Source organism: Brassica napus, chromosome C6, assembly GCF_020379485.1.
Source record: "Brassica napus cultivar Da-Ae chromosome C6, Da-Ae, whole genome shotgun sequence".
Taxonomy (NCBI): domain Eukaryota; kingdom Viridiplantae; phylum Streptophyta; class Magnoliopsida; order Brassicales; family Brassicaceae; genus Brassica; species Brassica napus.
In genome coordinates this window covers 16,028,840-16,046,736 of record NC_063449.1, presented here as the reverse complement: position 1 = coordinate 16,046,736, position 17,897 = coordinate 16,028,840, and the positions used below count along the sequence as shown (strand labels likewise).

Below are 17,897 nucleotides of genomic sequence, written 5' to 3'. Positions count from 1 at the left end.
TGCCTATCACGAAGATCATTCCGATTGGGAAACATATTATTCAGATTTGTAGGCCTTTCGGTTTCCACCTGTGAACTTCTGGTGACGTCTCCTTCTTCAAATTCAGATATATCGATACGAGTGTATCCATCCCGTTCATCTTCGACTATCATATTGTGTAGTATGATACATGCTCTCATAATCTTCCCTATCTTTTCTTTATCCAATGTTTTTATCGGGTTTCTCACTATCGCAAATCAAGCTTGCAATACTCCAAAAGCCCGCTCCACATCTTTTCGGGTTGCTTCTTGAACTTTAGCAAATAACTCTTGTTGAGGAGTTTGAGGGAGGGTGATAGATTGGATAAATGTTGACCATTTTAGATATATACCGTCTGTGAGGTAGTACGCCAACTTATACATGTGTCCCTTGACCATGTACTTTACCCTCGGAGCTCGACCTTCTAAAATGTCATCAAAAACAGGAGACCAATCGAGGACATTAATATCGTTTAAGGTACCTGGAGGACCGAAGAAAGCGTGCCATATCCAAAGATCGTGTGAAGCTACAGCCTCTAAGACAATTGTCGGTTTTTCTGATCCACGTGCGTACTGTCCTTTCCAAGTGGTTGGGCAGTTTTTCCACTCCCAATGCATACAGTCAATGCTCCCGACCATCCCAGGAAACCCACGTTTCTCTCCAATAACGAGTAGTCGTTGAAGATCCTCCGGTGTGGGTCGTCGTAGATACTCATCTCCAAATAACTGTATAATTCCGTCAGTGAAATTATGTAAACACGAAAGTACCGTGGTCTCACCAAGTCAGAGATATTCGTCAACCGTGTCAGCTGCAGTACCATAAGCAAGCAGACGAATTGCTGCCGTACATTTTTGTAGTGCAGAAAGACCGAACCTCCCGGTTGCATCTCTTCTTTGCTGAAAGAATGGAAAGCAGTCTGATAGGCCATGAACAAGATGCAAGAATAATTCCTTATTCATGCGGAAACGACGTCTGAATAAATGAGATGAGAATGTCACATCTTCGCTGAAGTAGTCATTCCATAAGCGGGCCTCTCCTCCTTCGTGGTGTCGTTCTACATATGCACGTGTCCTTTGCGGCATGGTTTCGGCCTCCACTATGTCGTTGTATGTATCTTCAACGATTTCGTCGAAAAGTTCGTCTACTCTTTCTTCAAGTCCATCGGATGAAGATGATGACATTTTAGGTTTCCCTCCTTTTTAAAACAAAATATTTAGTTGAGTTTTTTCAAACAAAATATTTTTTTGGTTATAGATCATAAAAATTTACCAAATTTAAAAAGAATATTCATTTTCTCATTACATTGTCATCTTATTGCAATTTTCATTTTTTTTTTGGTTATAGATCATAAAAATTCACCAAATTTAAAAAAGAATATTCATTTTGTCATTACATTGTCATCTTATTGCAATTTTCATTTTTTTTGGTTATAGATCATAAAATTTACCAAATTTAAAAAAGAATATTCATTTTGTCATTACATTGTCATCTTATTGCAATTTTCATTTTTTTTTGGTTATAGATCTTAAAAATTTACCAAATTTAAAAAAGAATATTCATTTTCTCATTACCTTTTCATCTTACTTGCAATTTTCATTTTTTTTTTTGGGTAAAAGATCTTAAAAATTTACCAAATTTTAATCTTATATGGTATTAGTTCATAAAATACATTTTCCAATCATCTTATTTCCAATTTGTTTGAAATTGTAACATCTCCCTTATATAAGTTTAAAACTAACAATTTTTTTTGAAATTGTAACATCTCCCTTATCTAAGTTTTAAAACTAAGTGTAGTTTCAACTAAACAAGAGGATACACAAGTTCAAAACATAATCAGAATATTACCTAAACAGAAGTGGTTCTTGTAGTAGTACGAACCGATTACAAGTGCAGGCAAGCAAAATATTACAACCTCTCCGAGAAACACTATTTTTGGAGGCAAGATTTAAACAAAAGGAAACAAGTTTTGAGGAAAAAGGAAACAACCTCTCCGAGATACATAGCTAAAGACTACATTGAGTACTACTTATAATACATAAAGTGAGGGAAAAGAACCCGTGACTTCCTTCACATGAGCTACAGCCTGCCAAATGCACCCGTGACCCGTGACTTCCTTCACATGCCTACTCAGATATACCTGACATCAAATAAGACAACGGTTAGTAAAGTTCAAAAGCAAAATGGTACTAAAAACATAAACAATACCTCTGACATCAAAGCATTTCAGACATTAGTTTCATTTTAAGACTTGTTTCCATCTCAGTTAAAGGCTCTTTTTTCGCGAGTAAACGATCAAGAATCTTAGCTCTAGAGAGTTTTTCTTTGACTTCTAAAACCCCCTGAAGCTTTCCCAACTCCTCCTCTCTACCACTTTTCTTCTTCTTACTACCAGTTTTGGCAGCCTTTACCCCGGGAGGTCTACCCTCTGGTTCTCCGACTTGCTCTTCTTCTCTATCAACCTCCAACACTTGTTTGCGCTTTTCCTTTCCACCGTCCTTAGACCCATAGGAAGAGCACCATTTCTGATCATGCCTAAGCTCCCTCCAGCAGTGATCCATGGAGAACTTGTACTCGTTATTACTGAAGAAGATGTCTAAGGCAGCTTTCATCACATCATCATCATTTGGGCCACTTCTCTGCTCCCTCAGAGCCGCGTCATAGCATCCAGCGAACTTGGATACGTCAGTGTTGATCCTACCCCACCTCCGCTTGCAAGAGGTAACCTCTCTCGGTACTGTCCCAACCAGCTGCGGGCTTGCGTTGTAGTAATCTACAATCTGCTTCCAAAAAGCACCAGCTTTCTGCTCATTGCTGACGACGGGATCCTTACTGGTGTTAAGCCAAGCGCCAATAAGGATCTTATCCTCCTTCGGAGACCACTTCCTCCTGACACCAGACTCGACAGCAGACTCGACAACAGACTCACTAGGACCTTGGCTACCGAACCAAAAAGTTTCAGGTGAATCAAGGTCCACTGGAGTCTGAGATTGACTAAACAGTAGGTTCATATAACTAGTGTCCTTTTCCATTTTAATAGATTGTTTTGTGTCACTCTAATAGCAACACAGAGACTTAAGTAGACGCCCTTAAACTATGATACCTAACTAGTTGCATTTAATTTTTAAAAACGGAGCAGTTAGGAAGGTAGAAAGCTAACTAGTTGCATTGAACACCAATCAAATCAGACTAATACCCATTTGTAAAGTACAAAAACATTTAAAACAATCAACTCTGAGGCGGTAGGAAGGTAGAAACCAAACACCTAGCATTTACGCAATCAACTACAACTGACATCTTTTTCGGGTTTTATTTTTAATTAAACAACTACAACTAAAACATTTACACAAGACCAACTACAACTACAACTAACATATATGTTTTTAATTATTCAAAGAAAATAGAGTAGGAGGTAGTACTAAACGTACCTAATTATACAGACGCTCTCGAGCTTTATGACAGTTTGGTTTACTTCTTTGAAGCTCTTCCTGCAAAAACATTAGATCAAACAATCAAAAGTTTTACTAAGTAGAATGAACAACAACCAAAAGCACAAGACAGATACTTACCACTCAGGAACATAGCAGCCAAACCTATGAAAACTAATGCGGACACCATTACACAAAGTGCTAATGCTTGTAGTCTCTGATTTCTTCTTTACCTCACACAAGGTCTTCTGTAGCTTAAGCAGCTTCTGGTCACACTCAAAAGCTTGATCCTTGAGCTGCTTGAGATGTCTCTGAAACTCACTCATCTCCTCCATTAAAGCCACATCCCACCATTTCCATATGTGGCAGTCCCCATCATCGACATTGGCGCACGTGAAGTATCTTCTGTATGGATCTTTAGGTGTGTAAGAGCATTCGACAACAGGCTGAGCACCACAGTAGCATGCCGTCGGGATTCCATCATCAGCCTCTCGTTGAGGTGGGAACTGATCCGGCTCTGCATTGCAGTAGGGACTCTCAGCTTCATCCGCGTACAGCTTAGCTTCTGCTTCAAGAAGGGAGCTCATGTCTAGAGAGTTTGATGATGAAGAAGGCTGGGAGTAGCTGTAATCTTGTCCCATTTTGGTTAACCTGAGACAAATGATGAACGAACATAGTTAAAAACAACAATAACTTAAACCGATAACAACATATGGTTTCAATAACAAGAACATAGTTAGAGCAACGAAATCAAGGAAGCAAACAACATATGGATTTAAAAAAATGACGAACCGATTGAAAGCGAACACATATCAACCTAAAAGGTTTTGAAACCGTTAAGAAAAAAGAGAAAATCCTCTTCCGTTTGATACCAAATTCATTTCGAAACCGTATAAGAAATAAGATAAAATCCGCTTCGGATTGAAACCAAAATCTTGTCAAAACCCTTTCTATACACGCCCATACTCGATCTAAACCCCAAATCGATTTAACCCCAATTTTTTTTGAAACCCTAATTTCAATCGTAAACCCAAATCGATTCGAACCCGTTCCCGAACCCTTAAATGAGAGGAAACAAGTTGAAAACTAGGCTAAATCGAACAAACATACAGGTTTAGGCTTCGATTTACCTTCGTGAAGACGATCGGTTTCAATCGCAAAAATATTGCCTTTCGTCGAGCTCTCGATTTTTTTTCAATCACGGTCGAGAATGCCCAATTTTTTTAAACCAAACCCAAAAACAAACCGAGCCTGTCCCACTCAGATATTGCCACGTAGCTAAGGATCAACTCCTTAAACTTCTTCCCGACGGACCAATCCTTAGGTAAATTAACATAATTAATATTATTATATTACGCCTAACCTATGTATTTGTGCTAAGGATTGCTCGTGAACCCCCGTTGCGGGTGGTCTTATATAGCCTCCTTAGTCGATATCTCTCTCTCTCTCTCTCTCTCTCTCTCTCTCAAATTCAAACATTACTCTCTCTCTTGTTCATCTTGTTCTATATTTTCTTTCATGGTATCAGAGCTTTAAGCTCGTATACCTCTTACTCGCTTCCGCAAACACTCTTACTTTACTTCTCTCTTTCATTCCAACCATCTAATTTATCTATTCTTGCAAGAATCTGTCTTTGTCCCCTGGATAATAGATCTAATTTTGCTAGTGCTCATTTCTCTGGTTCTGGTTCCACAGTTATTTAACTCAAACCAAACTCAAAAAGAAGTGATGGAGCAATACAAGCCGCTGTGATTCTTGTTACTCTAAAAGGAGGTAACTACGTTACCTGGTCTAGATTGGCCAAAACTGCTCTTGGAGGACGAGGTTTATGGGAGCACATCACCACGAGTGAGGCACCAAGAAAGATCACCCAAGGAGCTGATGGCAAGGAGATTGTAGTGGTGGATGAAGGCAAATGGGGTCAGGAGGATCTCATGGTGCTGTCTTCCTTGCAAGGCTCGCTTGATACTCCAATAATGGAGGCTTACTCTCATTGTGAGACCGCAAAGCAATTGTGGGAAACTCTTCAAAAGATTTATGGCAACACTTCAAACTTGACCAGGATCTTTGAGGTGAAGAGAGCCATAAATAACTTGCAACAAGAGGAAATGGATTTCACCAAGCATCTTGGGAAGTATAGCCAGTTGTGGTCTGAGCTTGACATGCTCCGGCCAAGCACACACGACCCCAACATCATTGAAGAAAGGCGTGGGCAAGACAAAGTCTTTGGAATTCTTCTCACACTCAACCCGAGCTTCAATGATGTCCTTAAGCACATATTGAGACCTAAGGAGCTCCCAAGCTATGATGATGTGTGTGCTCAACTCCAAAAGGAACTCGGCTCAGATGGTTTGCTTGGTGGGAAAGGAGAGCTATCTATGGCCAACAAGGTGGAGAATGCTGCAGCCAACAAAGCCCACTTCAAGCCAAGAGGTGGTGGAGGAGATAAACAAGTAACTTTTGAACATTGTAAGAAGATTGGTCACTCCAAAACCAACTACTGGATTCTCCATCCTCACCTCAGGCCAGCTTCATCCAACAAATACAATCAAGGTCGAGCTCATGAAGCTAGAGCTCAAGAAGGTTCTCAGCCAAACTATCCTACTGCGCATGGGAGAAGATGGGAGAGCCATGACAGCAACTACTCGTGTGGTTGGATCAGGGTCTCAAGCCACTTCTCAGTCATCCAATGAGGATACTTTCATCCGCAAGTCTGACCTTGAGGCTCTTATAAAGGCCCTCAATGCCAACTCTGGTAACCTTAGTAGTTATGCTTTAAACTCTATTATTAATGTATCTGAAACCACTAGACCCTTGATAATTGACTCAAGAGCTTCACATCGTATGATTAGGGATGTAAACCTCATTAGCAATGTCAAACCGGCTCTAGGGAGTGTTCTAATTGCAAATGGAGATAGTATACCTATTACTGGAGTAGGAAACCTGAAATTGTTTGATAAAGACTCTGAAGCACTTTATATGCCTAGTTTCACATCAAATTTGTTATCTGTGAAAATAGCTACTAATGATCTTAATTGTAATGTGATTTTTAGTCCAAATGAGGTGTGCTTTCAGGATATTGAGACCAGTAAGTTGTTGGGAAAAGGTGTAAGCAATGGAGAGCTCCATGTGCTTAAAGACACCAAGCTTATATCGGATTTACCTTATGCTTTTAAATCTACTTCTGTTTTAGCAAGTGATGAGTTATGGCATGCTAGATTAGGCCACCCTCATTCTAGAGCACTAGGATTGATGTTACCTAATCTATCGTTTAAGAATGAAAGTTGCGAGGCTTGTATTCTTGGTAAACATTGCAAATCTGTTTTTCTTAAATTTATCACCATCTATGAGAATTGCTTTGATTTAATTCACTCTGATGTTTGGACTGCTCCTTGTGCATCTAGAGAAAACCATAAATAATTTGTCACATTCATAGATGAAAAATCAAAGTGTACATGGCTCACATTGATTTCAAGTAAAGATAGGGTCTTAGAAACCTTTATAAACTTTCAGAACTATGTCACTAACCATTTCAACTCTAAGAATAAAATTTTTACGTATGACAATGGTGGAGAGTAAACAAGTCATGCCTTTAAAAATCATCTAGCCAAGCAAGGAATAATCCATCAAACAAACTGTCCATACACACCACAACAAAATGGTGTGGCTGAAAGAAAGAATCGCCATCTCATGGAGGTTGCAAGGAGTATGATGTTCCACACCAATGTTCCAAAGAGATTTTGGGGAGATGATGTGGTTTATGCATGCTATCTTATCAACAAATTCCCAACCAGAGTTCTCAATGATATCTCACCACTTCAGGTATTGAACAAAACGACACCTCCTATAGATCATTTGCGTGTGTTTGGGTGTGTGTGCTATGTGTTGATACTAGGTCAACAAAGGAACAAGCTTGAACCTAAGAGTATCAAGGCCATGTTCATTGGATACTCACACACGCAGAAGGGATACAAGTGTTATCTACCAGATTCAAGAAGGGTGATGGTGTCAAGGGATGTAAAGTTTGTGGAATCAAAGGGTTACTATGATGAGAAGAACTGGGAAAACCTTAGAGATCTCTCACATGGTCCATCAGATAGGGCTAACAACCTGAGAACCATTATGGAGAGCTTAGGAATCACTCAGCCTATAAGTAGTGAGGTCCTTAGAACCTCTCCATCCCCACCAGATGATGTTCACAATGAAGCAACAACACCAAATTCTGAGCAAGTCCAGCTTGATCCTGAGGGGGCAGAGAAAATGACTCAGGGACATCCCATGATCAAGATGGACCAAACAAAAAGGATACAGATCAGGCTAGTGAGGAACAACATCAAGAAGATCAAGCTAGTGAGGAATAACCCCAAGAAGAGCATGGGGAGCCAGTGGTACAAGACCCAGTGGCAGAAGACCAACAAATACAACCATTAAGAAGAAACAAAAGAGTGAGAACACCATCTCATTGGATCGACACGAGGGTGTACTTTAACAGCAATGCGGTCGCACATCCCATACAAGCAACCTGATCAATGGTAAGCTTTCCTCCACAACACCAAGTCTTCTTAACCAATCTCGACCAAAAATTCATCCCAAAGACCTATGAAGAAGCAATGGAAGATGATGAATGGAGAGAATCAGTGGGAGATGAGATGGGTGCTATGGAGAGGAATGATACATGGTTTGAATCTGAGCTACCTAAAGGCAAGAAAGCTGTGACCAGCATGCTACTCTTCACCATCAAATACCTTGCTAATGGAAAACCAGAAAGGAAGAAGACAAGGTTGGTTGCAAGAGGGTACACTCAGGTCTATGGAGGAGACTACCTAGACACCTTTGCACCAGTGGCCAAACTGCATACTATAAGGATCCTACTCTCTCTGGCCGTGAACTTGGAATGAGACTTACGGCAGATGGATGCCAAGAATGCTTTTCTACAAGGAGAGCTGGAGGATGAGGTGTACATGAAACCACCTCCTGGTATGGAAGACATGGTCAAGCCAGAAAATGTTCTAAGGTTTAAGAAGGCAATCTATGGATTAAAACAGTCACCAAGAGCCTGGTATCAAAAGCTGAGTACAACTCTCAATGGAAGAGGGTTTGTAAAGTCAGAAGCTGACCATACTCTATTCACTCTCACAAGCGAGTAAGGAATTGTGGTGATATTGATCTATGTGGATGATATCCTCATCACAGGAAGCAACAAGGAAAGTATCATCTCTACGAAAGCTTTCCTTAAATCTAGCTTTGATATTAAAGATTTAGGTGAGCTAAAGTACTTTCTAGGGATAGAAATATGCCGCTCTAAAGAGGGGTTTTTCTTATCTCAAAGAAAGTACACACTTGATCTTTTAAATGAGGCAGGAAAGATTGGAGGAAGAGTAGCTAAGACACCACTTGAAGAAGGGTACAAAGTCTTGCGTGAGGGGGAGTTTGAGGATACTCCATTTGGTGACTTCAAGCTCTATTGAAGGATGGTTGGGAAGCTAATATTTCTCACCATTACAAGACCAGACATCTGTTTTGCTGTGAATCAAGCCAGTCAACATATGCAAGCACCAAAGGTTCATCATTAGAATATGGTGGAAATGATCATGAGATATCTAAGAGAGGCTCCTGGTCAAGGTGTTTGGATGGGTTGCAATAAGAATACAGAGATAGTGGGATATTGTGATGCTGATTGGGCTGGTGATAGAGTAGACAGAAGGTCAACAACAAGCTATTGTACTTTCATTGGAGGCAACCTAGTCACATGGAAGAGCAAGAAGCAAAAGGTGGTATCATGTTCAAGTGCAGAGACAGAGTATAGGGCAATGAGGAAGCTAACGAGTGAACTCATTTGGATCAGGAACCTGATAAGAGACTTGGGCATAGAAGGAACAACACCAATCACAATGCATTGTGATAACCAGGCAGCTATCCACATAGCATCAAACTCAGTATTCCATGAAAGGACTAAACACATTGAAGTTGACTGTCACAAGGTGAGACAAGCTGTGGAGCAGAAGATCATTTTCCCTGCTATACTAGAAGTGAAGATCAGTTAGCTGATATCTTCAGAAAGGCAGCAAGCACTAAAGTCTGTGAGTTCATTCATCCAAAATTGGGACTCATAGACCTCTCATGTCACTGATATCTCCTTCATGAAGTGTTCTACTCTTTTTCCTTGACTTGAGTTTTCTCCCAAAGGGTTTTACATAGTTGAGGTTTTAATGAGAGAATACGTCATGGCTTCCAAACTTGACTTGTTCCATATGGTCAAGCTTGAGGGGGAGTGTTGACATGAAGCAAAAGTAAGCTGCCAGACTTGAGAAGTAAACTGCCAGACTTGAGAAATAAGCTAGAGACTTATAAGGTTTTATAAGGCTTTATAAGGATTACTATACTTGAGTATTTTATTGAAGAGAAGTAAAAGAGAGAAGAAGACTGTTGAAGAAAACTGTTGAAGATATTTTAAAACAATGAATATTTTATTATATTATGTACTAAGGCAACTTGCCTTTAAATACTTGTACCCAGATCCACAACTAAATTAAGAAAAATATTTTCCTCATTATCTCTCTCAAATTCAAACATTACTCTCTCTCTTGTTCATCTTGTTCTTCATTTTCTTTTAGACGAGACCACTGCAGACTCATATATATACATGCATTTCGCTGAAATCCAGAATCTTGGAGCTAATGAGATCATAGAATTCAGCATCAGTTACAATGGTGGCCAAGAATTGTATGACAATTTTAGGCCTTCAATTTCAGCATAACAACTATATTCAGTCCAGCAGCTATGAGTTCTCCAGATGGTAATTTCATTTTCACTTTAGCCATGACCGGTAACTCTACTCGTCCTCCTCTTATCAATGCCGTCAAGGTTTATACAGTTTTATACCTTCCAGAGCCTGAGACAGACCAAGATGAAGGTAACTTAAGCATGTTCATTGAAAGATTTATAAATCCATTCAAAAGCTTTCCGTCTTTTGATTTTTCCTGGTTTATAAAATGTGATGATTGTTCAGCTTCTGCTATGGTAAACATTATAAGAAATTGTGAGTTGGAGAAAACGGTTAGCTGGCAAGGAGATCCATGTGCTCCTCAGGCATTTCGGCGGGAAGGTTTAAACTGCACTTATCCAGACTCTGAGCCCCCAAGGATCATATCCTTGTATGTTTTTATTTTGTTTGTTCATCTAAGGGTTCTTTCAGTTTCCAGTGTTTCCCAAATTCTAACTCCTATGGATATATTAGGAACTTGACAGAGAACAAGTTGACTGGTAGCATAACGCATGAAATTTCCAAGCTAACACAGTTGATAGAGCTGTAAGTGCGCCCCCAACAACAATAAACCTAAGTATTTGATATAATTCTTAAGTATATGACTCTGCACCTGTGACAAAAAAAATGACTCTGCACAAACTTTTTTCTCTATTTAATGGACAGAGATTTATCAAAGAACGATCTATCAGGTGATATTTCAGTTTTTTTCGCTGATATGAAGTCGTTGAAACTCATGTGAGCTTTTTTTATCAATACCCCTCTCTCCGTTTATTTATATTTGTTTTGTTCTGCAAGATCGAGCTTTCTCCTCTGCAGAAACTTAAGTGGAAATCCGAAACTCAAACAGTTAACCAGTAATTCTTTAACACTAAACTCAAACAGTTAACCAGTAATTCTTTAACACTAAGTAGACATTGATTCGCGCGACCGTGCAAGTATTTAATTTGTGTTTGTATTTAATGATATATTTGTAATTGTAGTCATATTTGTAGATGTAAATGATATATTTGTATTTAATTTTATATTTTAACATTTTAGAGTAAAATGTATCACTGATATTGGGTATTATATAAAAAAATATAACATTTATATAATTAGAACCATGTCTAAGATATATAGCGAACAAATTTTTTAAATAAAAAGTACAAATAGACAATTGTGAATTAGCATGCTATTTTAAATGATATATTAGCTATAATATTTGTAAGTAAATAAAATGATTGTTAAACTTCTATCAAATTTGGAACATACACAAATTAAGATTTAAATTTGGAAGAAAATAAAATGAAAATATAAATTTGATGTAACTCATAAGAAATTATAAATGGGGTTAATTTTGTGTACATTTAAACCATGACTTTGCGCATGTTTGCTTTTACTTTTGTAAATAAATTATTTTTTCTAAGTGATAGTATATATTTTAAAATTTTACCTGTGTTTAATAATTATTTAATAACATTTATAAGCATGATAATATTATAGTATATTTTTTTACTTTTATTTTGTTTTGTAAACCGTCAATTGTATTACCACAATTTTTAGAATATGATCCGTGCATATATACAAATGTTTTATTTTGTTTTTTTTGTGGATCAAAATTTTACGAGAATGTCTAATAAATTATTTTATATACCTGGTAAGTTGGTAAATAATTATAATGGTGCATGTAATATATTTATATTGGTAAGAAGAAGAATTTGTTCAAAAAAATGAAGAGTAACGTGAATTGTAGGGGAGAATGAGAAAAAATGTAACTTATATTGTTATATAAATATTTTGTGTATATTATTGATATTCATTAATGTTTATAATGTTAATATGAAATATGTAAGTTAAAATATCTTATATATTAAAACAGAAGTCACAACCTTGATTCATGTGTGATTTTTTTATTTTAAAATGGACCTAATTGACATATTCTTATAAAGTCATGTTACATTTAATATCTAATCTTATCATTTAAATTTTAGGCATACCAGAAATTTTTATTGGGCTATTAATAATTAGATTTAAACAATAGATGGTCCATTGGATTTATAGATAGGATAAATTAAATAGATATAATTTAATGTTGTAATACTATACCTCTATATGCTAAATATTTAAATATTTGTCGATGTTAACTTTTAAAACTATTAAAAAAATTTTAAATAACAAAAATCATATTATCTAATAATGATTATTCTTTACTATCTTAAACCAATGAAAACAAATTTTAAACTATATAGTTTATTTTAAAAATTAAACAAAAACTAAATGTTTAATTATTTACTCGATAATATAAATCTATGAAGCGAAAAGTTTAATTTTTTAAAAACCTTATAAATTTGTGAAATGTTACAATATCTTTGAATATAACAATAAAACAATATTTTACTAATCTTTATATATATAGTTACGATTTTAATAATGAAATAATAATCCGAAAATATATATATAGAAGAAGATACAAATACATGTGAAAGTTTGAAACAATCGATTCAATGAGAAAAATATATAGTAAATTTATTATGTTTTAAAAATTGATAGACACATATATATTATAATGTATATCAATTTAGAATTGAAAATAAAATATTTATATAAAAATAAATGAAAACAAAAACCCACGCGGTTGCGCGGATCGAGATCTAGTTTATATTGAATTGATTGTGAATTTAATTTAGGAAATGTTTTATTAATTTTGAAAAAGACATGGAAAGCATAGAAGTAGGAGTAATTATTACTCCATTAATTTTAGAAAAGACAAAGATTACTTAAAAATAGGTTCATTTAATTATTTCAATGGTATTAGGTTGTAAATATTGAGCAAATTTAAGGGTTAGTCTTAATTTGTACTTCTCTTTTAATAGATTATATATAAGATCTAAGATATTCATACTCCATTGATTTAGTCTTACATGTAGTGCTACTCTAAACTTTATATCCCTCTTTATTTTTCCGGTTTCTCATAACTTTAATGATTACAGTTTGAGTGAAACTCCCTTAAAATAGAGCAAAAAGGTTCCAGTGATTGCTATCGCAGCGCCAGTGGCTGGCGTGTTTGCTCTTGTTGTTGTTGTCTTGGCTATCTTTTTCGTCGTTAGAAAGAATAAAACTTACAGTACTGCGGGTATGTATGAATCACCAGACCGAGTTCTTGAAATTATTGGAAAAACTAAAACCTATCTATTTTTATTCTAATTCATTTCACTTACTTTTGGTACAATTTTACAGCTCAAGGACCCCCATCAGTCATTGCCGGTACAGTTACAAGTGAGACACGGTCATCCAATCCAACAATCATAACAAAGGACCTCAGAGTTACGTATCCTGAGGTACTGAAACCACCTCCAACGGTGCATCTAGGGAGAGGTACTAAAAGAAAAAAGGAAAAAAAAAATAAATCAAAAATGCTGTAATTAGACAGAACCGGTGTTTAATTAAGAGGATGTAGAATTGGTAAAAAAACCCGTACCTGGCTCATGCTTATTGGCTTGTTCATTTTACAGGAAAGGGAAAAAAGTTGACTCTTCTCTTTCTTCGTCGGTTGGTGTTTTTCTCTTCGTCGACGTCGTCGAAATTCCTTCCTCAGGTCTCTCTCTTCGTCACGGAGATGATCGTTTCTTCGTCGTCAGAGACATCTCTCAATCCCCAAATCTTTGAATATAGATTCAGATCGGAAACGGAAGAAAGACTCTGTCTCTTCGACAGATCAACCGTTGGAGGAGAAACCAAAGGACAAGAGAGCCGATCACCACCACATCAAGCACTGTAATAAGAAGAGCAAGATGGCGTCGAGAGACCAAGTCAAGGCCTCACATATTCTTATCAAGCATCAGGGATCTCGCAGGAAGGCGTCGTGGAAGGATCCGGAAGGAAAAATCATCATGACTACCACGAGAGAAGCAGCCGTCGAACAGCTTAAATCGATCCGTGAAGACATCGTCTCTGGTAAAGCTACATTCGAGGATGTGGCGGCTCGTGTTTCCGACTGTAGCTCTGCTAAACGCGGCGGCGATCTAGGTTTGTTTTGTCTTCTCCAGTCTCTTGTTTAAGATGAATCAGCATTGATTTTAGTTAGGGTTCTGATGGATCTCTGTGTAGTAGAATTGCTTATAAAGAGGAGACTATCGGTCTGTTTAGATCATTCACCAATGTTTATAGTATACAGTTTCTTGCTTGATGTATCGTTGGTGCTCATAAAGATTACTGACGTCTGCTTTTTTTCACGAATCTTACTACTGTTTGCTTGGATCATCACTAATGTTTAGAGTATGAAAGTGTTTTATTCCTTGATGAATCTAGAATTGGTGCTGGTAAATATTACTGATGATGATTGACTACTTAGATCATCGTCATATGTGATAGAATCTAAAAGTTTCTTTCTTGATTTATCTTTATATTCAGTGCTCATAACTCTTACTAAAAGTCTTCTTAGATCATTTCACCAATGTGAACAATCTGAAATTTTCTTCGTCGATGAATTTAATTGGTACTCACTGGCAATTGTTATTTGGAGTTATTGAATCTGTAATTGGTGCTTATAAATCCTACTGATGATGAGTACTTAGAACATCACCAGGTGATGACCTTTTTTGGTACTCAAAAATCAAGCTTATGTATGCTTAGATCGTCACTGATTATTATAATTTTTAGTCTTTTCTTTGATGAATCTGTAATCGGTGCTTATAAATCTTACTATTGTTTGCTTAGGCCTTTCTAAAGGTTATTTCTTGATCTCAAATTTGGTGCTCAATAACCTTATGCTGAAAGTGCTTATAAGTTGATTGTATCCAACTGGTGTTTCAGGCCCATTTGGTAGAGGTCAAATGCAGCTGAAACCGTTTGAGGAAGCAACATACGCACTGAAGGTGGGAGATATAAGCGAGATTGTGGACACAGACAGTGGAGTCCATATCATAAAGAGAACAGCTTGATCTGTGATCTGTTACCTCCTTCATGTATCAAAAGTTACCAGCTTTTTAAGATAAAAGCTTTGCCATCGTGGCTTTCGTTCTGCATCTTTGTATGGATTTGATACAACCAAACATATTGTAAAGACAAGAAACTGTTTGTTTAAAATTTTTAGTTATAAAATTGTATTTCTATTTTTAATATGTTTTCATGTCCTATTTGTTTAAATTTTATGAAATCCAATAATTTATAAATTTTGTAAAATTTAAATTTAATAATCAAACTTCTAAAAAAAAAATATTTTAAGAGAACCTCAAAGAGATTTTGGACCTTGACAAAACTAATTATATTAACAAGGGTTCTAAACTTTATAAAGTATACAATTAAAAATTAAATTAATCATTAGAACCATTGGAGGTGCTCGGAAGATGACTAATAACTTCCAGAGAGTTCTTGGCAAAGGAGGTTTTGGAACAGTGTATCATGGAAACTTGGATGATGCTCAAGTTGCTGTGAAAATGCTCTGTCATTCATCAGCTCAAGGTTATAAAGAATTCAACGCAGAGGTATGTTTAACAAATATTTCCACTGTTAATCTTTGCTTTTAAATATATTAAGTTTCTCTAATCATGAAATGATGATCATTTTGTTATCTTTTTAGGTTGAACTTCTTTCAAGAGTTCATCACAGACATTTGGTGCGACTTGTTGGGTACTGTGATGACAAGATAACTTGGCTTTGATCTATGAATACATGGCTAATGGAGACCTGAAGGAGCACATGTCGGGTAAACAATTTTACCCAAGACTCCGGTTTAGTCGAATTCATCACTTCCCATAGTTTAAAACATTTAAAGCTCATTACAGGAAAACGCGGAGAGGCAACGTCCTAACCTGGGAAAACAGAATGCAAATAGCTGTAGAGGCAGCGCAAGGTGAACCGAACTCTGACTTATTCTCTCTACCTTTTTTTTCTGATGCGGGACAAGAAAGTGATGATTCTAGATGTTCTGTTTGTGATGTATGAAAGCAAGATTGACAGAAACAAAACCATTTGTAACAGGATTAGAGTATCTTCACAATGGATGTCAGCCTCCTATGGTCCATAGAGATGTGAAAACTACAATTATTTTATTGAATGAGCGGTATCGAGCTCTCTAGATCTTTCCCAATCGATGGTGAATACCATGTATCCACTGCAGTTGCAGGCACACCTGGTTACCTGGACCCCGAGTAAGTGAAGTCAGTTAGTTATCATCACTTGTGTTTGTTTTGTTGCTGACATGAGTGATGAGAAATTTATATACACTTTCAGGTACCACAGAACAAACTCGCTGAGTGAGAAGAGCGACATATACAGCTTTGGTATAGTGCTTTTAGAGATCATCACAAACCAGCCTGTTATAGATAAAACCCGGGAGAGAACCCACATCAACGAATGGGCTGTGTTAATGCTGACTAAAGGAGACATCAGGAACATCATTGACCCGAAACGAAACTAATGGGGGATTATGATACAAACAGTGCATGGAAGACCTTAGAGCTGGCTCTGGGTTGTGTTAACCCGTCTTCGAACCGGAGACCAACAATGCACACATTTTGATGGAGCTAAACCAGTGTGTGGCCTTGGAAAATTCAAGGAAACAAGGTAGTGAAGATATGTTCTCGAGAGGTTCAGTGAACTTTAGTCTCTCTTCTGCTTCTGAATTTATCCCTAGAGCCAGATAAATTTGAGAATTTCCCAATTTATGTTTTTAAAAAGCAATGCACACTCTTATTTTTACGTCAACTTTAGTCTCTCTGTCATCTTTTCACGAGAACTATCCTGCTTATCTACTTGTGTTATTGTAGTTTATCTTTTAATCAAAGAGGATGATGTATTTCCTTTTTTCATTGTAACCGAATGATTTGAGTATAATAAAAGTAAGTTATGTTTCAATAAACACGCTTATTTTCACGTAAGTTTTCCTTTGTGTGATAGTAAAATCTATTGTAATGAACGTGAAAAGGAACGGATGAATAAACCAATGTAACTGCAACACAAATATGTAACGTGGTTCATCTCTAGGATTACGTCTATGGGTAAAGAGAGATCTTACTATTAGAGGCGATATTGAGCTTACAGAATACAAGTTTAGGGTTACTTCGAATACAAGAGATTAATCCATGCACCCGCGCATGTATTGGTTCTTACATTTTATACATTGGTATTTGTTTTTCATAATTAGTGCTATATATTTTAGATGTGTCGTAATATAACTGATTGTATTCAAAAGACATTGACCGAATAGGGTAATATGGTTATTTTTGATACAAATATCCAAACACGTTTCAGATACATTTGTTATTTAGATATTTTTAAGTTCTTATACATCAAGAACCGAACTCATCATTACAAGAAAACAGCGGTATTCTGACGGACATTCCGACGGAAAATGAAATCCTCGGAATTTCCTCGGAATATACCGACGGAATTCCGAGGAAATACAAATCCGTCGGAATATTCTTATGGAATACCGAGGAAAAACGTATTCCTCGGAAAAAACCGATGAATTCCGAGGATATATTATAGCCGTTAGAGAGCCGTTGGGGGATTTTAAAAATTCCGAGGAAATTCCGACGAACTAGCCGTTTCCGTCGGAATTCCGTCGGAATTTCCTCGGTCTGTCGGCAGGATTTCAACTATAAATACAAGCACCCCTCTTCCTCTTCATTCACTCCATATCTTCATCCTCCCTCTTACTCTCTTTACACACGAATTTGATTGATAAAAAACATGTCTTCTTCAAATTA

At 36.8% G+C, this 17,897-nt stretch overlaps 3 protein-coding genes and 2 pseudogenes across 3 annotated transcripts; 2 read left to right on the top strand and 3 right to left on the bottom strand.

The window, feature by feature from the left end:
- Positions 1 to 800: 800 nt before the first annotated feature.
- LOC125588362 lies at positions 801 to 1,199 on the bottom strand. Its single transcript, XM_048759674.1, has one exon. It carries the CDS (start codon positions 1,197 to 1,199, stop codon positions 801 to 803), a length of 399 nt encoding a protein of 132 aa, XP_048615631.1.
- A 1,032-nt stretch (positions 1,200 to 2,231) lies between these two features.
- On the bottom strand, positions 2,232 to 3,047 carry LOC125588361 (glutathione S-transferase T3-like). Its single transcript, XM_048759673.1, has one exon. The coding sequence runs from the start codon at positions 3,045 to 3,047 to the stop codon at positions 2,232 to 2,234; it is 816 nt and encodes a 271-aa protein (XP_048615630.1).
- A 398-nt stretch (positions 3,048 to 3,445) lies between these two features.
- On the bottom strand, positions 3,446 to 9,972 carry LOC125588814 (annotated as a pseudogene).
- On the top strand, positions 9,254 to 17,566 carry LOC125588360 (annotated as a pseudogene).
- LOC125588816 (peptidyl-prolyl cis-trans isomerase Pin1-like) lies at positions 13,182 to 15,306 on the top strand. The gene is made up of 4 exons (XM_048760653.1): positions 13,182 to 13,321; positions 13,426 to 13,526; positions 13,701 to 14,214; positions 15,001 to 15,306. The coding sequence occupies exons 3-4, from the start codon at positions 13,980 to 13,982 to the stop codon at positions 15,126 to 15,128; spliced, it is 363 nt and encodes a 120-aa protein (XP_048616610.1). The 5' UTR covers positions 13,182 to 13,321; positions 13,426 to 13,526; positions 13,701 to 13,979; the 3' UTR covers positions 15,129 to 15,306.
- Positions 17,567 to 17,897: the final 331 nt, after the last annotated feature.